General features: G+C 40.6%; 1 protein-coding gene across 6 annotated transcripts in view; it reads right to left on the reverse strand.

Annotated features, from left to right (window-relative positions):
* Nucleotides 1–15,880, reverse strand: part of SORCS1 (sortilin related VPS10 domain containing receptor 1) — a 588,824-nt gene that overhangs the window by 14,413 nt on the left and 558,531 nt on the right. For all 6 annotated transcript variants that reach the window (XM_019035469.4, XM_055354006.2, XM_055354007.2 and 3 more), the window contains exon 24: nucleotides 9,044–9,143. In XM_019035469.4, coding sequence (XP_018891014.4) covers nucleotides 9,044–9,143 — 100 coding nt within the window. The remainder of the gene's footprint in view (nucleotides 1–9,043; nucleotides 9,144–15,880) is intronic.

Here is a 15,880-nt window from a genome sequence, read left to right on the forward strand (position 1 = left end):
CCATTCTGCCAATTAGGTTAGCTCCAAATATTCCAAGAAATTAGATTTTAATATTTATTACTAATTTCCTCCTGTACTTAATATCACAGGCTCTTCTTATTTAATTCATGCTTCTGTTTTAGTGGATGCCTTGAGTTGTAAATCAGATTTATTACTGGAGATAGTCGTTCACCTTTCCTTGTTATGCAGATGGATTTCTGTGTGTGAAAGGCTGTTGAACAGTGGTTGTTAAGACCAGTGAAGAGGCCACCGTCATAAGCATCATTAGCGGAAACTTGCTAAAAATGAAGATTCCTGGGGCCGGGCGCGGTGGCTCATGGCTGTAATCCCAGCACTTTGGGAGGCCAAGGTGGGCAGATCACGAGGTCAGGAGATCGAGACCATCCTGGCTAACATGGTGAAACCCCATTTCTACTAAAAATACAAAAAATTAGCCGGGCGTGGTGGCAGGTGCCTGTGGTTCCAGCTACTCCGGAGGCTGAGGCAGGAGAATGGCATGAACCCAGGAGGCAGAGCTTGCAGTGAGCCGAGATCACGCCACTGCACTCCAGCCTGGGTGACAGAGCAAGACTCCATCTCAAAAAAAAAAAAAAGAAGATTCCTATTCCTGGTTCCTTGGGATTCTTCACTGTGTGTGGTGAGGCTTAGAAAATCTCTATTTTTATAAAGCTTCCTAAGTTAATTGCAATGTAAAGTCACGTTTGAGAACAGCTGCTATTTATAGCAGGTATCTCCCACCCTGAGTTGGAAAGAGTTTTCTAACTATGGGACAGGGTTTCATGTATCTCAAATGCTTTGAGGGAACTAGTCAGCTCCAGCTCTTTTAGTTCTTTGAGCAGAAGTCCCGCCATCCAAATTGCGGTTCATTTGCCCAGTACATAACTTACGAAGGGCAAATAATCCCTAAAGAGTTGTTATTTGCTATTTAGGAGGTATCCATCTAGTTAGGCTTTTGCCTTCTCAAATAAAAGGTCAGTGTTGCCCCTTGCTTGCCCTCTTTTTACTTTCTATTCTCATGGAAACCTTACCTATTCTGTCTTAGAAGAGTCAACAGGTTTTCAAGTCATTTCCCACTCCCTCCTTCTCCCCACCAAATATAAGGCCTAAATTTACTCATGACCAAGGGTTCTCATGAGAACAAAGATACAGGGTTTGATAGAGCTTGAAAGATTTAAATCGGCAATTAAGGCTTTAACTTATCACCTGTCAGCAGATTCCCCTCACCTGATTATCTGCTATGAGATGGTAAATTAAAGCTCATAGTTGAATGTATATTCTGGTCCTGGTCTTCTCACCTGAGTTTCCATTCCCTATTTCCAGCTTCCTGATGGGGTTTTTCACTTATATGTTTGATGACATCCAACCCAACATGAACCACCAAATTTATCGTCTTTGACGACCAAAAAAAAAAAAAAAAAAACAAGCTCCACTTCCCAGGTCTCCATCTCGACTAAACAAATTACCATACCTTGCCACTTGAGTTGTAAACTTGTGTGTAAATACTTTGTTAAAAATAGAAATGATAATGGAGTTTTGCCCAAACCTATTATTAAAGGAAAAAAACCCCAAAATCCTTCTAGCAGCCTTTTTTCATTTTCCAAATTCATTATACCTTATCATCTCAAATTTGCATTAATAAAATTTCTTCACTAGTGCACAATGGATGATGGACAACAAAGTTTATAATATACTGGCATATTATTTTTCCTGAATTGTATCCCTCTCCCTTTGCTCATAATTTTACCCTCAGTAAATATACTAATTATGAATATTTGAGGGTACATATCTAGAAGCCCCAATCCATGTCAGACAACACATAATTTTATACATAAACCATATAATTCCACCTTTCTGTGCCTTTGCACAACCTGACCTCTCAACCTGCAATGCTTATTTGCTCTTTTTTTGGTGAATTCCTATTCAACCTTAAAGACCCAGCTTTATGGAATCTTCTGCATAGAACATTTTTTCATTCTCCTCATTTAGAATTTAGTAAAGTTTCATGCAACTAGCATTTGTGCCTCAGGTCTAGCCAGCTGAGTGTGAGTGAGGGCCCTCACTCATCTCATATGCCCTGATAAACTATAGGTTTAAAGGAATAATTTCAAAGTAAGGCATAGAGTCATGTGAAGAATAAGATGATAAATCTAAAAATGGATCCTGCCCTTGAGTAAATTTCAAGTTACTAGGGTCAATGAGAAAACTATTGGCATTTTAGGGATATTTTCTTAACGGCTCAGGTTTGTTCTTCCACAAGTAACTATACGGATCAATTGGTGTGCATTAGATTCAGGGCCTTCCAGATTCTTGCTAGAAAAACTCTCCCTAAAACGACATCATAGCTGTTTTATGTTTTTGTTTTTGTTTTGAGATGGAGTCTCACTCTGTTGCCCAGGCTGGAGTGCAGTGGCACGATCTCAGCTCACTGCAACCTCTGCCTTCTGGGTTAAAGTGATTCTTGTGCCTCAGCCTCCCGAGTAGCTGGGGCTACAGGTGCACGCCACCATGCCTGGCTAATTATTGTACTTTTGATAGAGATGGGATTTCACCGTGTTGGTCAGGCTGGTCTTGAACTCCTGGCCTCAGGTGATCCACCCACCTCATGCTCCCAAAGTGCTGGTATTACAGGCATGAGCCAGTGCACCCAGCCCATTATAGCTCTTAAGATATATGATACAGAAGGCTAGGGCAAATGCATACACGAGAGATGGGGAGGACAAGGGAGGCATCACAAAAGATGTGAAGAAGTTTTGGCTGGTTTGTTAAGGTGAGGAGTGTGCAGTCCAAGGTATGTGACCATGAGCTATGCCATGAAGTGAAGCTGCTCTGACACTGAAACCATGTCTTCCAGTGGCCAGAGCAATAAAATAAGGACCAGTGATTCAGTCTCTTTTGGTAACAGTCGCCTGCCAGTCGTCCTCCCATTCTCTCTCAGATCTCTCTTTCTGGGACGTAGAACTCCAGGAAGGATAGGCCCAGTTTTCCTTCAACTGCCCATTCCCCACAATGTGTATATAAACAATTACAATGCATATTTAAAGAACACCTGCCACAAGAAAAAAAAATACAAAGATTCCCTAGATGCTTATTGTGTAAATGAATGCAAGTCTCCACTGATGAGTTATTTGATAAGAAGAAGCATGTCATGGGGACAGGTTCACAAATGAACAAACTGAATAAACTTGATCTGAAGGTTAACTGCGGGAATGGGATTTTGAATATATCTCTGCAGGCTATAAATTATGCATATAATTATTCATAAAAACAATATTTGTTAAGCACCTGATATGTGCAAGTTATCTGCTAGGTAAAATGATGAAGATGATATAAAGATATATGAAGAAGCTGATATAAAGATATGATGAACTATATCCACAAGAAATTAAATAGGAGTGATTCAAAAGGTGATGGTCATGATCGTCATCATCAGACAGATAAAGATCTAAAAATCCATGTGATTTCAGACAAGGGGAAAATGTTGTCCAGGCAAATGTCTCTGGAAAGATGTCATGCAAATGTTGGCATTGAGCTGAGCCTTAAAGTACAGGTGGACAAGGAGAAATAGGTGAAGAAGTGGGGAGAAATATTCCAATCTGGAATATCATGAGTAGACGTACACTTTGGTCAAGACAGCAGTGCTTCCAGTCTAACACTAGCTTGACTGCATTCTATTCCCTTTTCCAACTCTTTGTATTGTTTTTGCAACATCATAGCCTTTGTTTGCTAAACATGGATGCCAGCTGCCATCAGGTACTAAAAGTCAAAGGGAGCCACTCAGGCCATGACCCTCCCTCAACCTTCTGGATAACATGTTTTTCATTCTCCCTTATTCTCATACAGGTTCAATTCTCTCCTTTCTACAAAGAGAATTTCAGAAACATACCTGTCAGGAGTGGTTAGACCCTTAAGAAAAACTGCATGAAAACCAAGAACCACAGGAATGGCTAGGAACAAAACAAGGACTACATTCAAAATATAGCTCAGCTTAGATACTACAGTTAATGAATTCCCAAATGGAATGTATTGGTGGGTGGGGGGCAGACACCATCCAGTCTCTAATGACATTCAGGTATCTGCAAATGCTTTCCTTGTGTTCTCATAAAAGCAAACAGGGAAGTGAATTTGAAAACCAAAATAAGGCTAGTAAATTCTTGAAAAGAGACAGTTCTTTTTCCTTGGAGACAAACCAAATTATGCATTTGCTTCTCTCACCAACAACATACTCTGGCTCAAACACTTTTAAAAGAAGGCTGCTGAACATCTGCTGAGCAATTAATGGGATGCAGCAGCATGTTGTAATGGTCCCTGGGAAGGTATTAGCAATCCTGCTTATGAGACATGAAATGTTGCTAACAATGGTTCTTTCTTTTTTTTTTTCTTTTAGTTTTTATTTTCCCCTGCCTACAGGGGGGATGAGAGAAAGAGAAATAGAGTTGAGGTGGAAGTTCTACATCTAACACTCCCCGCCACTGTTTCTCTTTTTTTTTTTTTTTCAGTCTTCCTTCTCCTTCTCTTCCTAGCCACCCAAATATTAATGTGTTAATTTCAACCTAATAAAAGCAATTGTGGTGGCTCATGCCTGTAATCCCAGCACTTTGGGAGGCTGAGGCAGAGAGATCACTTGAGCTCAGGAGTTCGAGACCAGCCTGGGCAACATGGTGAAACCCTGTCTCTACCAAAAACACAAAGAAACTTAGCCGGGCATGGTGGCATGAATCTGGTCCCAGCTACTTGGGAGGCTGAGGGCTTGAGCCCAGGGGGCAGAGGTTGCAGTGATCCGAGATCACGCCACTTCACTCCAGCTTCGGTGACTGGGTGAGACCCCATCTCAAAAAAAAAAAAAGAAACAAAACTGTGGCAAGTGTGTCTCGGCCCACTGATACCCTACCAAAGTGCCAAGTTTTCCATGAGTGAAGGGGGAATTCCCTCCACTGTTGTTCGTATATGTAGGGTCTACCACCCTATTCAAATATTTTTTTTCTTTTTCTCTTTTAATCAGGTAGTTAAAGGTAAGGTATGAGCAATCACCAACAGGAAACAGATCCCTCCCATATTTTACTTCCTTATCACAATTGCTGTTCCCGTTGACACATGTTTGTCTTTTGCATATGAAAATCGAGCCCTGAGTGACTGTGCTCCTGTGGACACTGCCAGCTCTAATGCGTTATGACCAGCATAGCCAAACTCAATATAGCAAAAGTTTCCAAGACTCAGTTATTCCATCAGCCCATGACATTATCTTTGTTTACTTACCAAACGGGAGCTAATTATCCACATATAAATCTATATCTACTCCAGTTGCTGAACTAGCCATGACAGAAAACTTAATAATGCCAGTTGATCAGGCTTGGAATTATATAGCCGAAAGACCCTACTATCAAAACAGGAAAGATTTCTACAATGGTTGGAAGTCAAAGAATTTTCTCACTCTCTCCAAATTGGTCCAGGCTAAGATTGGGCTTTTATTTGGAAATGGATTTTTTTTTCTTTGGTGACTTTGTGTTACACATACCTATACTGCAAGGGGTTCTTCTTTAAATCTCAGTGTGCATATCTGGGTCCCCAAAATATAACTTCTTTTGCCAGCCCTTCCTCCCAGGAGTCTTAGTCCTGCTTCCGAAACTCCTAGTTATAGAAAAAACTACAAACATGAATTGGAAACATTTTTCAGTTCTTCCCAACTTTGCCTTATTTTTTGTCATCTGGAGTTTTTACCAGTGGGATTAACATATCATGGTTATCAGGAATTGACTTCCCTTCCCACATGGAGCTATAAATCCAAGGACCTTTGGATGCCTTTGCTGTATTCAGTTTCTCTGGCCAAGCCAGCTGGCCAAACCAGTCTCAGATAATTACCCACTTTTTGATCTCAATATTTCAGCTTGGTCCCAGCTCTAAACTATTTGTCATTGAAGAAAGTTTCCTTAAGTAACATTTAAAATAAGGTTTCCTTTTTTTTACATACCACTTCTCCCTAAAGTTAAATATGGTAACATATCAATCTTTTAAATTTTTTTTAAATTCACACATAACAATTATACATATTCATGGGGTACATAGTGATGCTGTGATACATAAGCATAGTGATCAGATCTGGGTAATTAACATATCCATCATTTCAATCATTTATCGTTTCTTTGTGGTGGGAACATTCACTATCTTCCAAAATGATCTGAACCATCATTAGAGAATAATGCAATAATCAGTTAAATAAAAACCAGACACAGATGGAGGAGAAGTATGGAAGGAAGAAAAAGAGTGAAATGTGAGTGGCCTCCAAAATTGAAGAATGGGAGAAACAGGGTTAGTTCCAGGTCTAGTTTGACCTCCAGTACTCTCCTGTTCAACAGAGCAAGGTCTCTGGACTCAAAAAGGCACCGTGTTCTGATATACCAAACCTAAAGATAGTGTTCATTCAAAGGCTGCTTATGCTGTAAAAGCAAATTTTGCATCATGAAGGATAGACAAGTTGGCCACATCCCTTCAAACCCGGACTTCAGTATGGAATATCAGGCTTAGTTGTTTTTAATTTCTAAACTCAAAGGGAACAAGAAGTGGCTGATGAAGTTCAGTCTGCTACTTAAACAGGCTCCATGGTCTGATTAGATGAAATAAATCAGTGAATCTTTTTAAAACGATATTCAGTGGTTACTTTCTACTCAGTTGACATTTGTCAGTGGCTTGGCTATTAGGATGACTACAACTCTTGTTTCTGGAATTTGATCATTCTCCCATCCAACTAGTCATGTGTGACTCTGCCATGTGCTACCCCCATTCACCAAACACCAAAGCTCAACATTTTGGGTAGGAAAAGGCCAGTCAGGACCATCAAATGCCCTGAGATAAGTTGGCAGCCTTTTCTTCAGAGAATTTTCACCAGCATACGATTCAGAAAGTGGCATTTACCAGCAATAGCAGTTTATGAGGGCAGAGACTCTGTCCCCTATGTGGACAACATTGCTTGGCCCAGCGTAGGCAGGCACTCGGTAAATATCTGTTCAATGGATGTGTTAGGATGAAAAGATGCAGAATAGGGGATGTGCCCTACTCAATCCTCCTTGCTCCTTACACTCATCTCTTTCAAGGAATGCTCTGAATCAGTCACACTTCTGTTCAAAGGTCTTGATGGCTTCCCAGACCTTTGATGGCTTACTCACTAAAGTAAGTACAAACGGCACACCCTGGCATGTTTCCACCCTCCACACTTCCATACTCCGTGCTGAGGAACAGTGACTTTAAATAGTGGGATTGAAAAAACAACAAGAACAATAAAATATTCTATGAAATCCAATAAAGAAAAAAGATAAAATCCAAGAAGGTAAGAAGTCAGTGGTCAGCCTGCTTGGCCTTCCGCTAGACCTAGCAGAGCCTCGTGAAATCTCCAGGAAACCAGAGAATGGTGCTTGTAATAGCTACTTTTTGTCCTCATTTATTCAGCATCCCCAAAGCTCTTTAGGCTTTACTTCCTTGGTGCTTTGGTGCTTAGAATGACCTCTTGCATTTAATCCTATCCATACTTTAAGGTTCTTCCTCGAAACCACCTACTCCATGAAACAATCCTGTATCATTTTGACAGGATATAACTCATCTCTGCTTTAAATTTCCTATACAGCTTTAGTTGCTAATAATAATAACAGTAAAAATAAATATTAAAGCTATGTTTCAGACACTATCCTAAGTGCATTACCTGAATTAACTTAATCTTCACACAATCCCACTGGCAGAGATGCTATTACCATCTCTGAGACACACAGAAGTTAAATGTCTTTCCCAGGATTACATAGTGAGTAACAAAGCCAAGACTGAAACCAATGTTCTGACTGGAAAGAAAAATCCAAGTGCTTAAATATGTTATGTAGTCTCTCTCTCTATAAGCATTTATGCAGTTTGCTCACTGACTACTCTCCACTGCCAATTCTTCCCATCCACAGTACCACTGCCATTGCTACACCAAACTTCCCCACAGCACAACCAGGTTAGAAGTTTTGTGAAGACGAAGACCACTTTTCACTGGTGTTTGTACTCCATGGAGCACCAGCATGGTACTCTGCAAAAATAAGTACTCAATAAATATTGTTAATTTATTATTAATATATCACAACAATATCTGTTTCTAAGTGCTTGTATTATCATTGAAAACTATTCTAAGCTACTTGTGTTATCATCTATTCTAAGTTAGTTGTATTATTATTGAAAACTCTCCATAAGCTTAGAAGGAGGATCCCCCATCCTCACCACCACATTTTCAGTTGAAGAGATGGAAGCTCAATGACATTAAGTAAATTGTAAGATCATGACCAATTCCAGGTTCAGTTCCTGGGTGTGGCCCTGTACCACTCCTAAGTTCCTGCTATCTCTACTGTGCTACATTATCCTGAAACTTAAAGAAAGCAAATTCTTTGTAATATGAATATGTTGAAAATAAGACTTTGCAGAAAGACCCCCACAAATGTATTTGTTAATGTTATTTTCAAGATTTCTGATGAGATAAATAAAGCATGCTTCCATGTGAGACGTATATAAGCGGTTCGCTGACAGTTTTTGCCAGAGACTAAGTATAAAATATTACCTTCTCACTGGGTCACCCAGGTTGGAGTGCGGTGGCGTGATCTCGGCTCACTGTAACCTCTGCCTCCCGGGTTCAAGCGATTCTCCTGCCTCAGCCTCTCAAGTAGCTGGGACTACAGGCATGCACCACCCTGCCCGGCTAATTTTTGTGTGTTTAGTACAGATGGGGTTTCACCACGTTGGTCAGACTGATCTCAAACACCTGACCTCAAGTGATCCACCCACCCCAGTCTCCCAAAGTGGTGGCACCACAGGCGTGAGCCACTGAACCCAGCTGAAAGTGTCACCTTTTTCTGTTGTTTAACGGTTCTCCATTAAGGCAGAAACACCAAGCAAGGGAACCTCCAAGATCCGATGACTGATTTGATTTCTGATTAGCATTGTTACCATCTAGCCTTTTTATGAGGAAGGAAGCACAGACTAGGATTCCCTTTGCCAGAGCCACCAGCCAGAACCCAGGGACATGGACACTGACCCGCTGTTAAGTGAGCAGCATGGACTCGGACTCGGACTCCTGGCTTCAGCTCGAAGTGTACTGAGTTTTGGTTGAGCGTGTGGATCAGCAATTCTGATATCTGAAAAAAGAAGTATAGTTAGTGCCACCAAAAGTGTCATACTGATTATAAACCAATAAGCTTAGAAATATTTACTATTTTCACCAAGGCATCACAATATTATACCCGTGAGTTGTATAAATAAGGTTTATATGATTTTGATTTAATTCCAGAATATGCAGATACAATTATTTTTAAGCATGACCTATCTTTACGTGCTAATTGCAACAAAACAGAAGAAACTATTAGTGAATGAAAATAATTATACTCTTTAAAAATTATTCTGTATGATCTTAGAAAACTTACCCCCAGTCTTTTGAAAGAACATTTGTTATGCATGAGGACTTAAAAGAAGTATATACAATTTACACATTCCGATAAGATTCATATATATTCATTTTACTTCCATTCTATTTCCCAAACCATGTGATTTTCACAAAACACTTTATGAATATTTATTGTATGGTAAATATAGTTCTGCTAAAATATACAATCGAAACAAAGTACAGCCATAACGTAAGTAACAAATTGGCTAACCTTTATTTCATGCTTATAAATATTATCTAAACTGTTCCTCAGGCTGACACACGGATACTGGGCAGACTCATGGAATTCTGGACTATGAAATATTTAACCCCAAGCATGGGGCAAATAACTTCATTTGGGTAGAAATAGTGTAAGGTAAGGTTTTATAGATGAGGTAAAACGGTTCGTCTGTTTAGAGTAGAAAACCTAGCTCCATTTGCTGTGTCCTTTATAATGTTGAGGAATTTCTGAAAAGTTAAGGGGATAACAACACTCCTATTATATTATTATTATTATTATCATTATTATTATTATTTGAGATGGAGTCTTGCTCTCTCGCCAGGCTGGAGTGCAGTGACACAATCTCGGCTCACCGCAACCTCCACCTCCTGGGTTCAAGCGATTCTCCTGCCTCAGCCTCCTGAGTAGTTGGGACTACAGGCGTAAGGCAACACACCCAGCTATTTTTTGTATTTTTAGTAGAGATGGGATTTCACCATGTTGGCCAGGATGGTCTTGATCTCTTGACCTTGTGATCAGCCCACCTCAGCCTCCCGAAGTGCTAGGATACAGGCATGAGCCACTGCGCCCGGCCCACTCCTATTATTTTTATCTGGTCTGCTAGCCTTATTTTTAATATTCTAATAATCATTTAATATTTTTCTTAACATGTTATTTGAGTCTAATTAGATGCTTTCTGACCATCATTCTGCTAATTAAATTCTTCATTTTTTTTTCCTTTTCTATTTGTTGAGTTTTATTTCCTCCAGTGAGTTGCCAAAATAACACCTTTAATACCTTTATTTGTTAAGCAGGGCCTGATGGCTTAGTTTGGAAACAGACAGTCACCTGCAGAAGCCCCTGATTGTGATAGAACTGAACTGCCCCACAGATAAACTTCTCTCCTGAACAAGAGGAACAGAGGATGACCATCGCTGCCCAGTCGTTGAGCACCTGGGATCCAGTGCAAGCCCAGCCTTTCAAATGCTGTCATTTAGCAAACAATGCAGAAAAACAAGATTGTCATAAAACTATGCTGAAAACAAAAACAACTTTATTCTGTGTATTAGGCTACTTCCTTTCTTGGGTGCTGGGAATCATTCAGAATGATCCAGGTTTACAGAAGTGGATTTCTGGCCGGGCACGGTGGCACACTTTGGGAGGCTGAGGTGGGTGGATCACTTCAGTTCAGGAGTTCGAGACCAGCATGGGCAACATGGTGAAACCCCATCTCTACGAAAACTACAAAAAATTAGCCAGGCATGGTGGTGCACACCTGTACTACCAGTTACTCGGGAGGCTGAGGCCAGAAAAATCACTTGAACCCAGGAGGCAGACGTTGCAGTGAGCCAAGATCATGCCACTGCACTCCAGCCTGGGAGACAGAGTAAAACTCTAACTCAAAAAAAAAAAAAAAAAAAAAGAGGAGGAGGAGGAGAAGAAGGAGGGGGAGGGGAAGGAGACGGAGAAGGAGAAGGAGAAGTGGAGAAGTGGATTTCTAACACAGATTGCATACAATGGTTTTCCTCTGTGTTCTTATCTTTTAATTGGCAGAGTCTTTATAGGAATCAGACAGTGGAGTTTTTAGAGGTCTATCACAAAGGTTTTAGCTACGAAATACACACACATACATGCACACACACATACATGCACACACACAGATACAGAATTGCAGAAAAAATATTTTTTATTCAAATATGAAAGACTTGTCAAAAGTAATGAGGGAATTAGCCTGTTTTGCTAAATTTATCACATGGACTAAAGGGAACTATATGTATTTGTGGGAGAAAGACTCTCCACTTTCAACCAGGTGAAGCCATATTTCTTTCTTTTTTCTTTTTGAGACGGAGTTGGAGTCTTGCTCTTGTCGCCCAGGCTGGAGTGCAATGGCGTGATCTCGGCTCACTGCAACCTCCGCCTCCCTGATTCAAGTGATTCTCCTGCCTCAGCCTCCTAAGTAGCTGGGATTACAGGCGCCTGCCACCACATCCGGCTGTTTTGTTGTTTGTTTGTTTTGTTTTGTATTTTTAGCAGAGACAGTGTTTCACCATGTTGGCCAGGATGGTCTCGAACTCCTGACCACAAGTGATCCGCCCGCCTCAGCCTCCCAAAGTGCTGGAATTACAGGTGTGAGCCACTGTGCCTGGCTGCAATATTTGTTTCTTATCACTGAGAATGTTTTCTCTTCAAGTGAGATATACCAATAGCTAAACCAGAAAATGGAGTTTATCAAAATAACATATTTTTAATTTACAATCTCCAGGAGAGACCCTTGTGAAAATAATTAACTACTTGGTTTTGTTTTGGTTTATAACATTGTTTCATTGGCTCTATCTGTGTCACTTACAAAATTTTAAGAAGGAAATTTAAATTTAAAAATTATCTGGTAACAGAAAGTATGTTTCATATATTTAACTTGCATCAAAGGACATTCAACAATGAACGCATGCTTTGTGAGAAAAAATTTGCATAAGAAAACAAAACTAAATAAAATTTACATTGCATATAAGAATAATCTCAATTAGAACCATGTGCTTTTCTACTGAAATGAGTATGAAACTGTTGACAGATTTTGACAATATGTTAGATGTTTTCCACACCACTTGTAGAAGTGTTTATCCTGTATTTTTTCAAAAGATTACAAGTTGTTACATATATTCTAAAGGACATTATATATGCTGTGAACACTATTTTGGTAAAGTTGCTTGTTTCTTACTATCTTTTCTAGCAGAACACATCTTAGGTGTCAGTGCTGGCATCTTCATGGAAAGGAACATGGAGCTTAAAGGAAATACCAAAGTTTATTCAGTTAATATTTGAAGAGTTGAGACTAGACTTTAGCTTTGTTTGACTCCTAATCCTAGGGTATCTCCATTAAAAATATTTTCCTTGAACAAGCTGACAAAGAGAGAGACAGCAGAAGAGAGTTGGAGACACGTCTGGCAGGATAGGTTTATAAGATGAGAAAATACAGCACTTATATTAATTATGCTGCCTTCTCTCACTCATCTGTGAAGCACCCGAAGTTAAAACATCAGCCCCAATGCCCAGTGACCAATATGGGCTACAGGAGTGGGGATTTCCTAACACCATCCTCAGAGGGGCCACTTTCTGTTCACCAATTGCATAATTGGGTAATGTTTGGGAGAGTCTTCGGCTATAGAAAGGAGTAGAATAAACTGCATTCTACTGGAAAGTATGGCAACAGCCTAAATGAGAAGAAAAACACTTGCCTGATAGAGACTCAAGTGAAATACTGTGTGATTTCTAGGAGGGAGACTGAACCTGCTAAAGCAAATTGAATTTATTTCTTTTTCTTTTTCTGTCTGGTGAAAAGCGTATTGTCTTAACAAATTTCATTTATCCTGTATACAGTCATCCCTCTTCTGCTGCTTTCCAGCACAGTCCATTTTCTATTCCACATCAGCTAAACAATCACACCATAGAAACAACACATTATTCTTGGTATCTGCCTATTTGGTGGAATATGCCTATTATTCAAGTGCAACCTACATTTCATTTAAAGTCCTACTCAAAACGACAGTGGAGGCTCAATTCGAATTTTAGGAAAGCTATCATCAAAAGGATATCTTGGGAGGGACCTGCGACAGGGAAAACACCAATGTTCCTCATTGTCTTCTTCACACAAGAGGAAGATTGAATGCAGCACTCAGAATCAACTAGATATGGCTGTGGTCAGGGCCTTCAATCAAGAAAGGTCAATTTTTTGCTCACATGTCATATCCATGGCAGCTATGCAGTGGTGTTGGGCTCGCTGTGGTCACACAGGGACACTGGCTGGTGGAGCGGCCATCACAAGCATTTCCATTCACTACATACAGCACAAGAGGGGAAAGGAGCTAGCAAAATTCTACAATGTGCATTTGAATACTGTAGCTTGGAAGTGGCACATATCACTTCTGCTCCCACAGTCCTGAGGCTCTGCCCCAGCAGAAGAGACTCATGGTACAGTCCTATCATGTGCCCTGAAAGCAGTGGGCTGGAAATATTTAGTCACACAGTGATGGTTACCACACAAAGAACACAGTCAACATCTAAACAATTTCTAATGAAATCAAGAGGGGGAAAAACTGTCAGATGATCAGAAGTAAAGTGGCAATTCTTGAAACATGAAAAAATAAAAGTTTTAAGGACAGTAGAGTAGTTTATAAATTCATAGAACACATAACCCAAATAAGTGGTACAAGGTAAAAATGCAGATGCAAATGGGCTTAGACAATTGTATTAATGGCAAAGCTACACTGGGCTAAAATACTAATATTTATTCTGAAGGTGGTAGGATGAATGCAAATCTTACTGAACATAATAGCATTCTAGTGCCATGTTTAAAGAGGGTGTTGCCTGGGATGACCTGGGAGCTGGCTCAGTTGGTCAATCTTGATTCTGCCACACTATTAAAGTCTCTTCAAGTAGCAGTTGAGGAATATTGCTTTTGTGTTAGAGGAAGATCTTTCCCAATTCATACATTTTTTTGCATTGAATGATAGGGAAGCAATGGAGCCAAATACTAAATTCTAATTAACAGTAGCTCAATTTTATTCCTTCATCACACACACACACACACACACACACACGCACACACACACACACAAATTTAGCCTGATTAAAGTGCCTAAGGGGTCTCCTGGATAATGGTTCATGAAGACACAAATCCGTCATAAATATGTGTTTCCTTTGGATTTCCCATCACCCACTTTAAGCTTCTCTCTACCTCCTCCTGACACATTGGCTCTGGTCCACCTCTTACCTCCTCCACTTTTGGTTATAGTTCTCCTACTTCAGTGACCTTCCTTGTAAACTCCAGAGTATTTTTGTAATTTGACTCCCCAAGTTAAAAAGATCTGGACTGATAAGCAAAATGTGTGGATATACAGAAAATAGAGATTATTAATTCCATTTCATAATAAATTTCTATTTTCTTAAAAGCTGTCACCCTGCTCCCTAATGAGATCTGCCTTTCCTTTCTTCCTTAGGTTTCAGGCTCTGCATCTGCCAACCGTGTAGAGTAATAAAAACAGCCAAGGAAGAAATATATATATTTTTGTGGTTGACATTTTTTTCACATCTTTTTTGTTCTTTTTAGATGTTCTAATGTCCTTTAAGGATCCTGAAAGACAACACACCTAGGCTCCTTATCTCCCCAGCACAGCATCACAAACAATCGCGATAGAGCATGGTGGTCTTTCCTCCCTACAGGAGAGACAGAAACAAATTAGTTCACCCCTGAGGACTCCAAAGGGAGCAAGGAAGTGGGATGCTTGAGGGGCAGGGCTTGCTCCATATCTAAGCAGCTGGCCTCAGGATAGCAGCACGCGCTACCCTTGATGAGGCCAGCTCAGGGCACAAGAGCCTTTTCTCACTCACCAGAGATCCTAAATAAAGGCTGGTGGAACCCTCCCAGACAGAGGTCACTTGATTAACCCAGCCCGCCTCATCCTGATAACAGGGTCAAGTACTTCTCACTGTGAAGAATTTTCAATTTATTTCACAGACAAGATAGCTCGATCCAAGCCAGCATCGCTGCTCCCCAGGAAGGCTCTCAGAGGAAGCGAAGGAAGGAGGACTGAGAGTCCTTTGCTGGGACCCTGCCCTCCCATTCTTTAGGGCACCTCTGTCTAGGATCCCAGTTCTTTCACTGCAGGGGGATCTGCACTGCACCTTTACAAGAAAGGGGGCCAAGGCGTGAAATGAGGGGATAAGGACAGCCCTTCTCAAGTTTTCGCTGAGATTTAGAGTACAGCCTTCAAAGGAGGGGGTTCATTTCTGTTGTTTGGGTTTGCTTTGCATTTGTCTTAAATTTCTGTATAATTTGTGACACCAGAAGTCAGTTGCGTTTGCCTCCCAGCATTCCCTCTCCCTTCCCCACATTGTTCTTTGAGGAATCCAGGTCCTTGTCTAGTCTTGGTCCATTTGGTTCAGGGAGGGTATAAAACATCTCAGTTGTCACTGACAGCACATTATTCCCAAGACTGCAGGGACTAGCTAAGAGATGACCACTTTAAACAGGTCAGACAAGTGAAAACTGTGAACCTGCAGCTCTCGCTGGTGCAATCAGGTGAGAGGTACCGTCTTTGGATTGGGTTGATAAACTGGCTAAATAGAAGTTGGGGATGCCTGTGGCCATTCTTGCTTTCCTATGTGTTGGCTTCATTCTCAGGCCAACTTCCCATATGGTAGCCAGGAAAACAGACGGAGAGAGAGGAAGAGAGGGA

The sequence above is a fragment of the Gorilla gorilla genome, chromosome 8 (assembly GCF_029281585.2).
Source record: "Gorilla gorilla gorilla isolate KB3781 chromosome 8, NHGRI_mGorGor1-v2.1_pri, whole genome shotgun sequence".
Taxonomy (NCBI): Eukaryota; Metazoa; Chordata; class Mammalia; order Primates; family Hominidae; genus Gorilla; species Gorilla gorilla.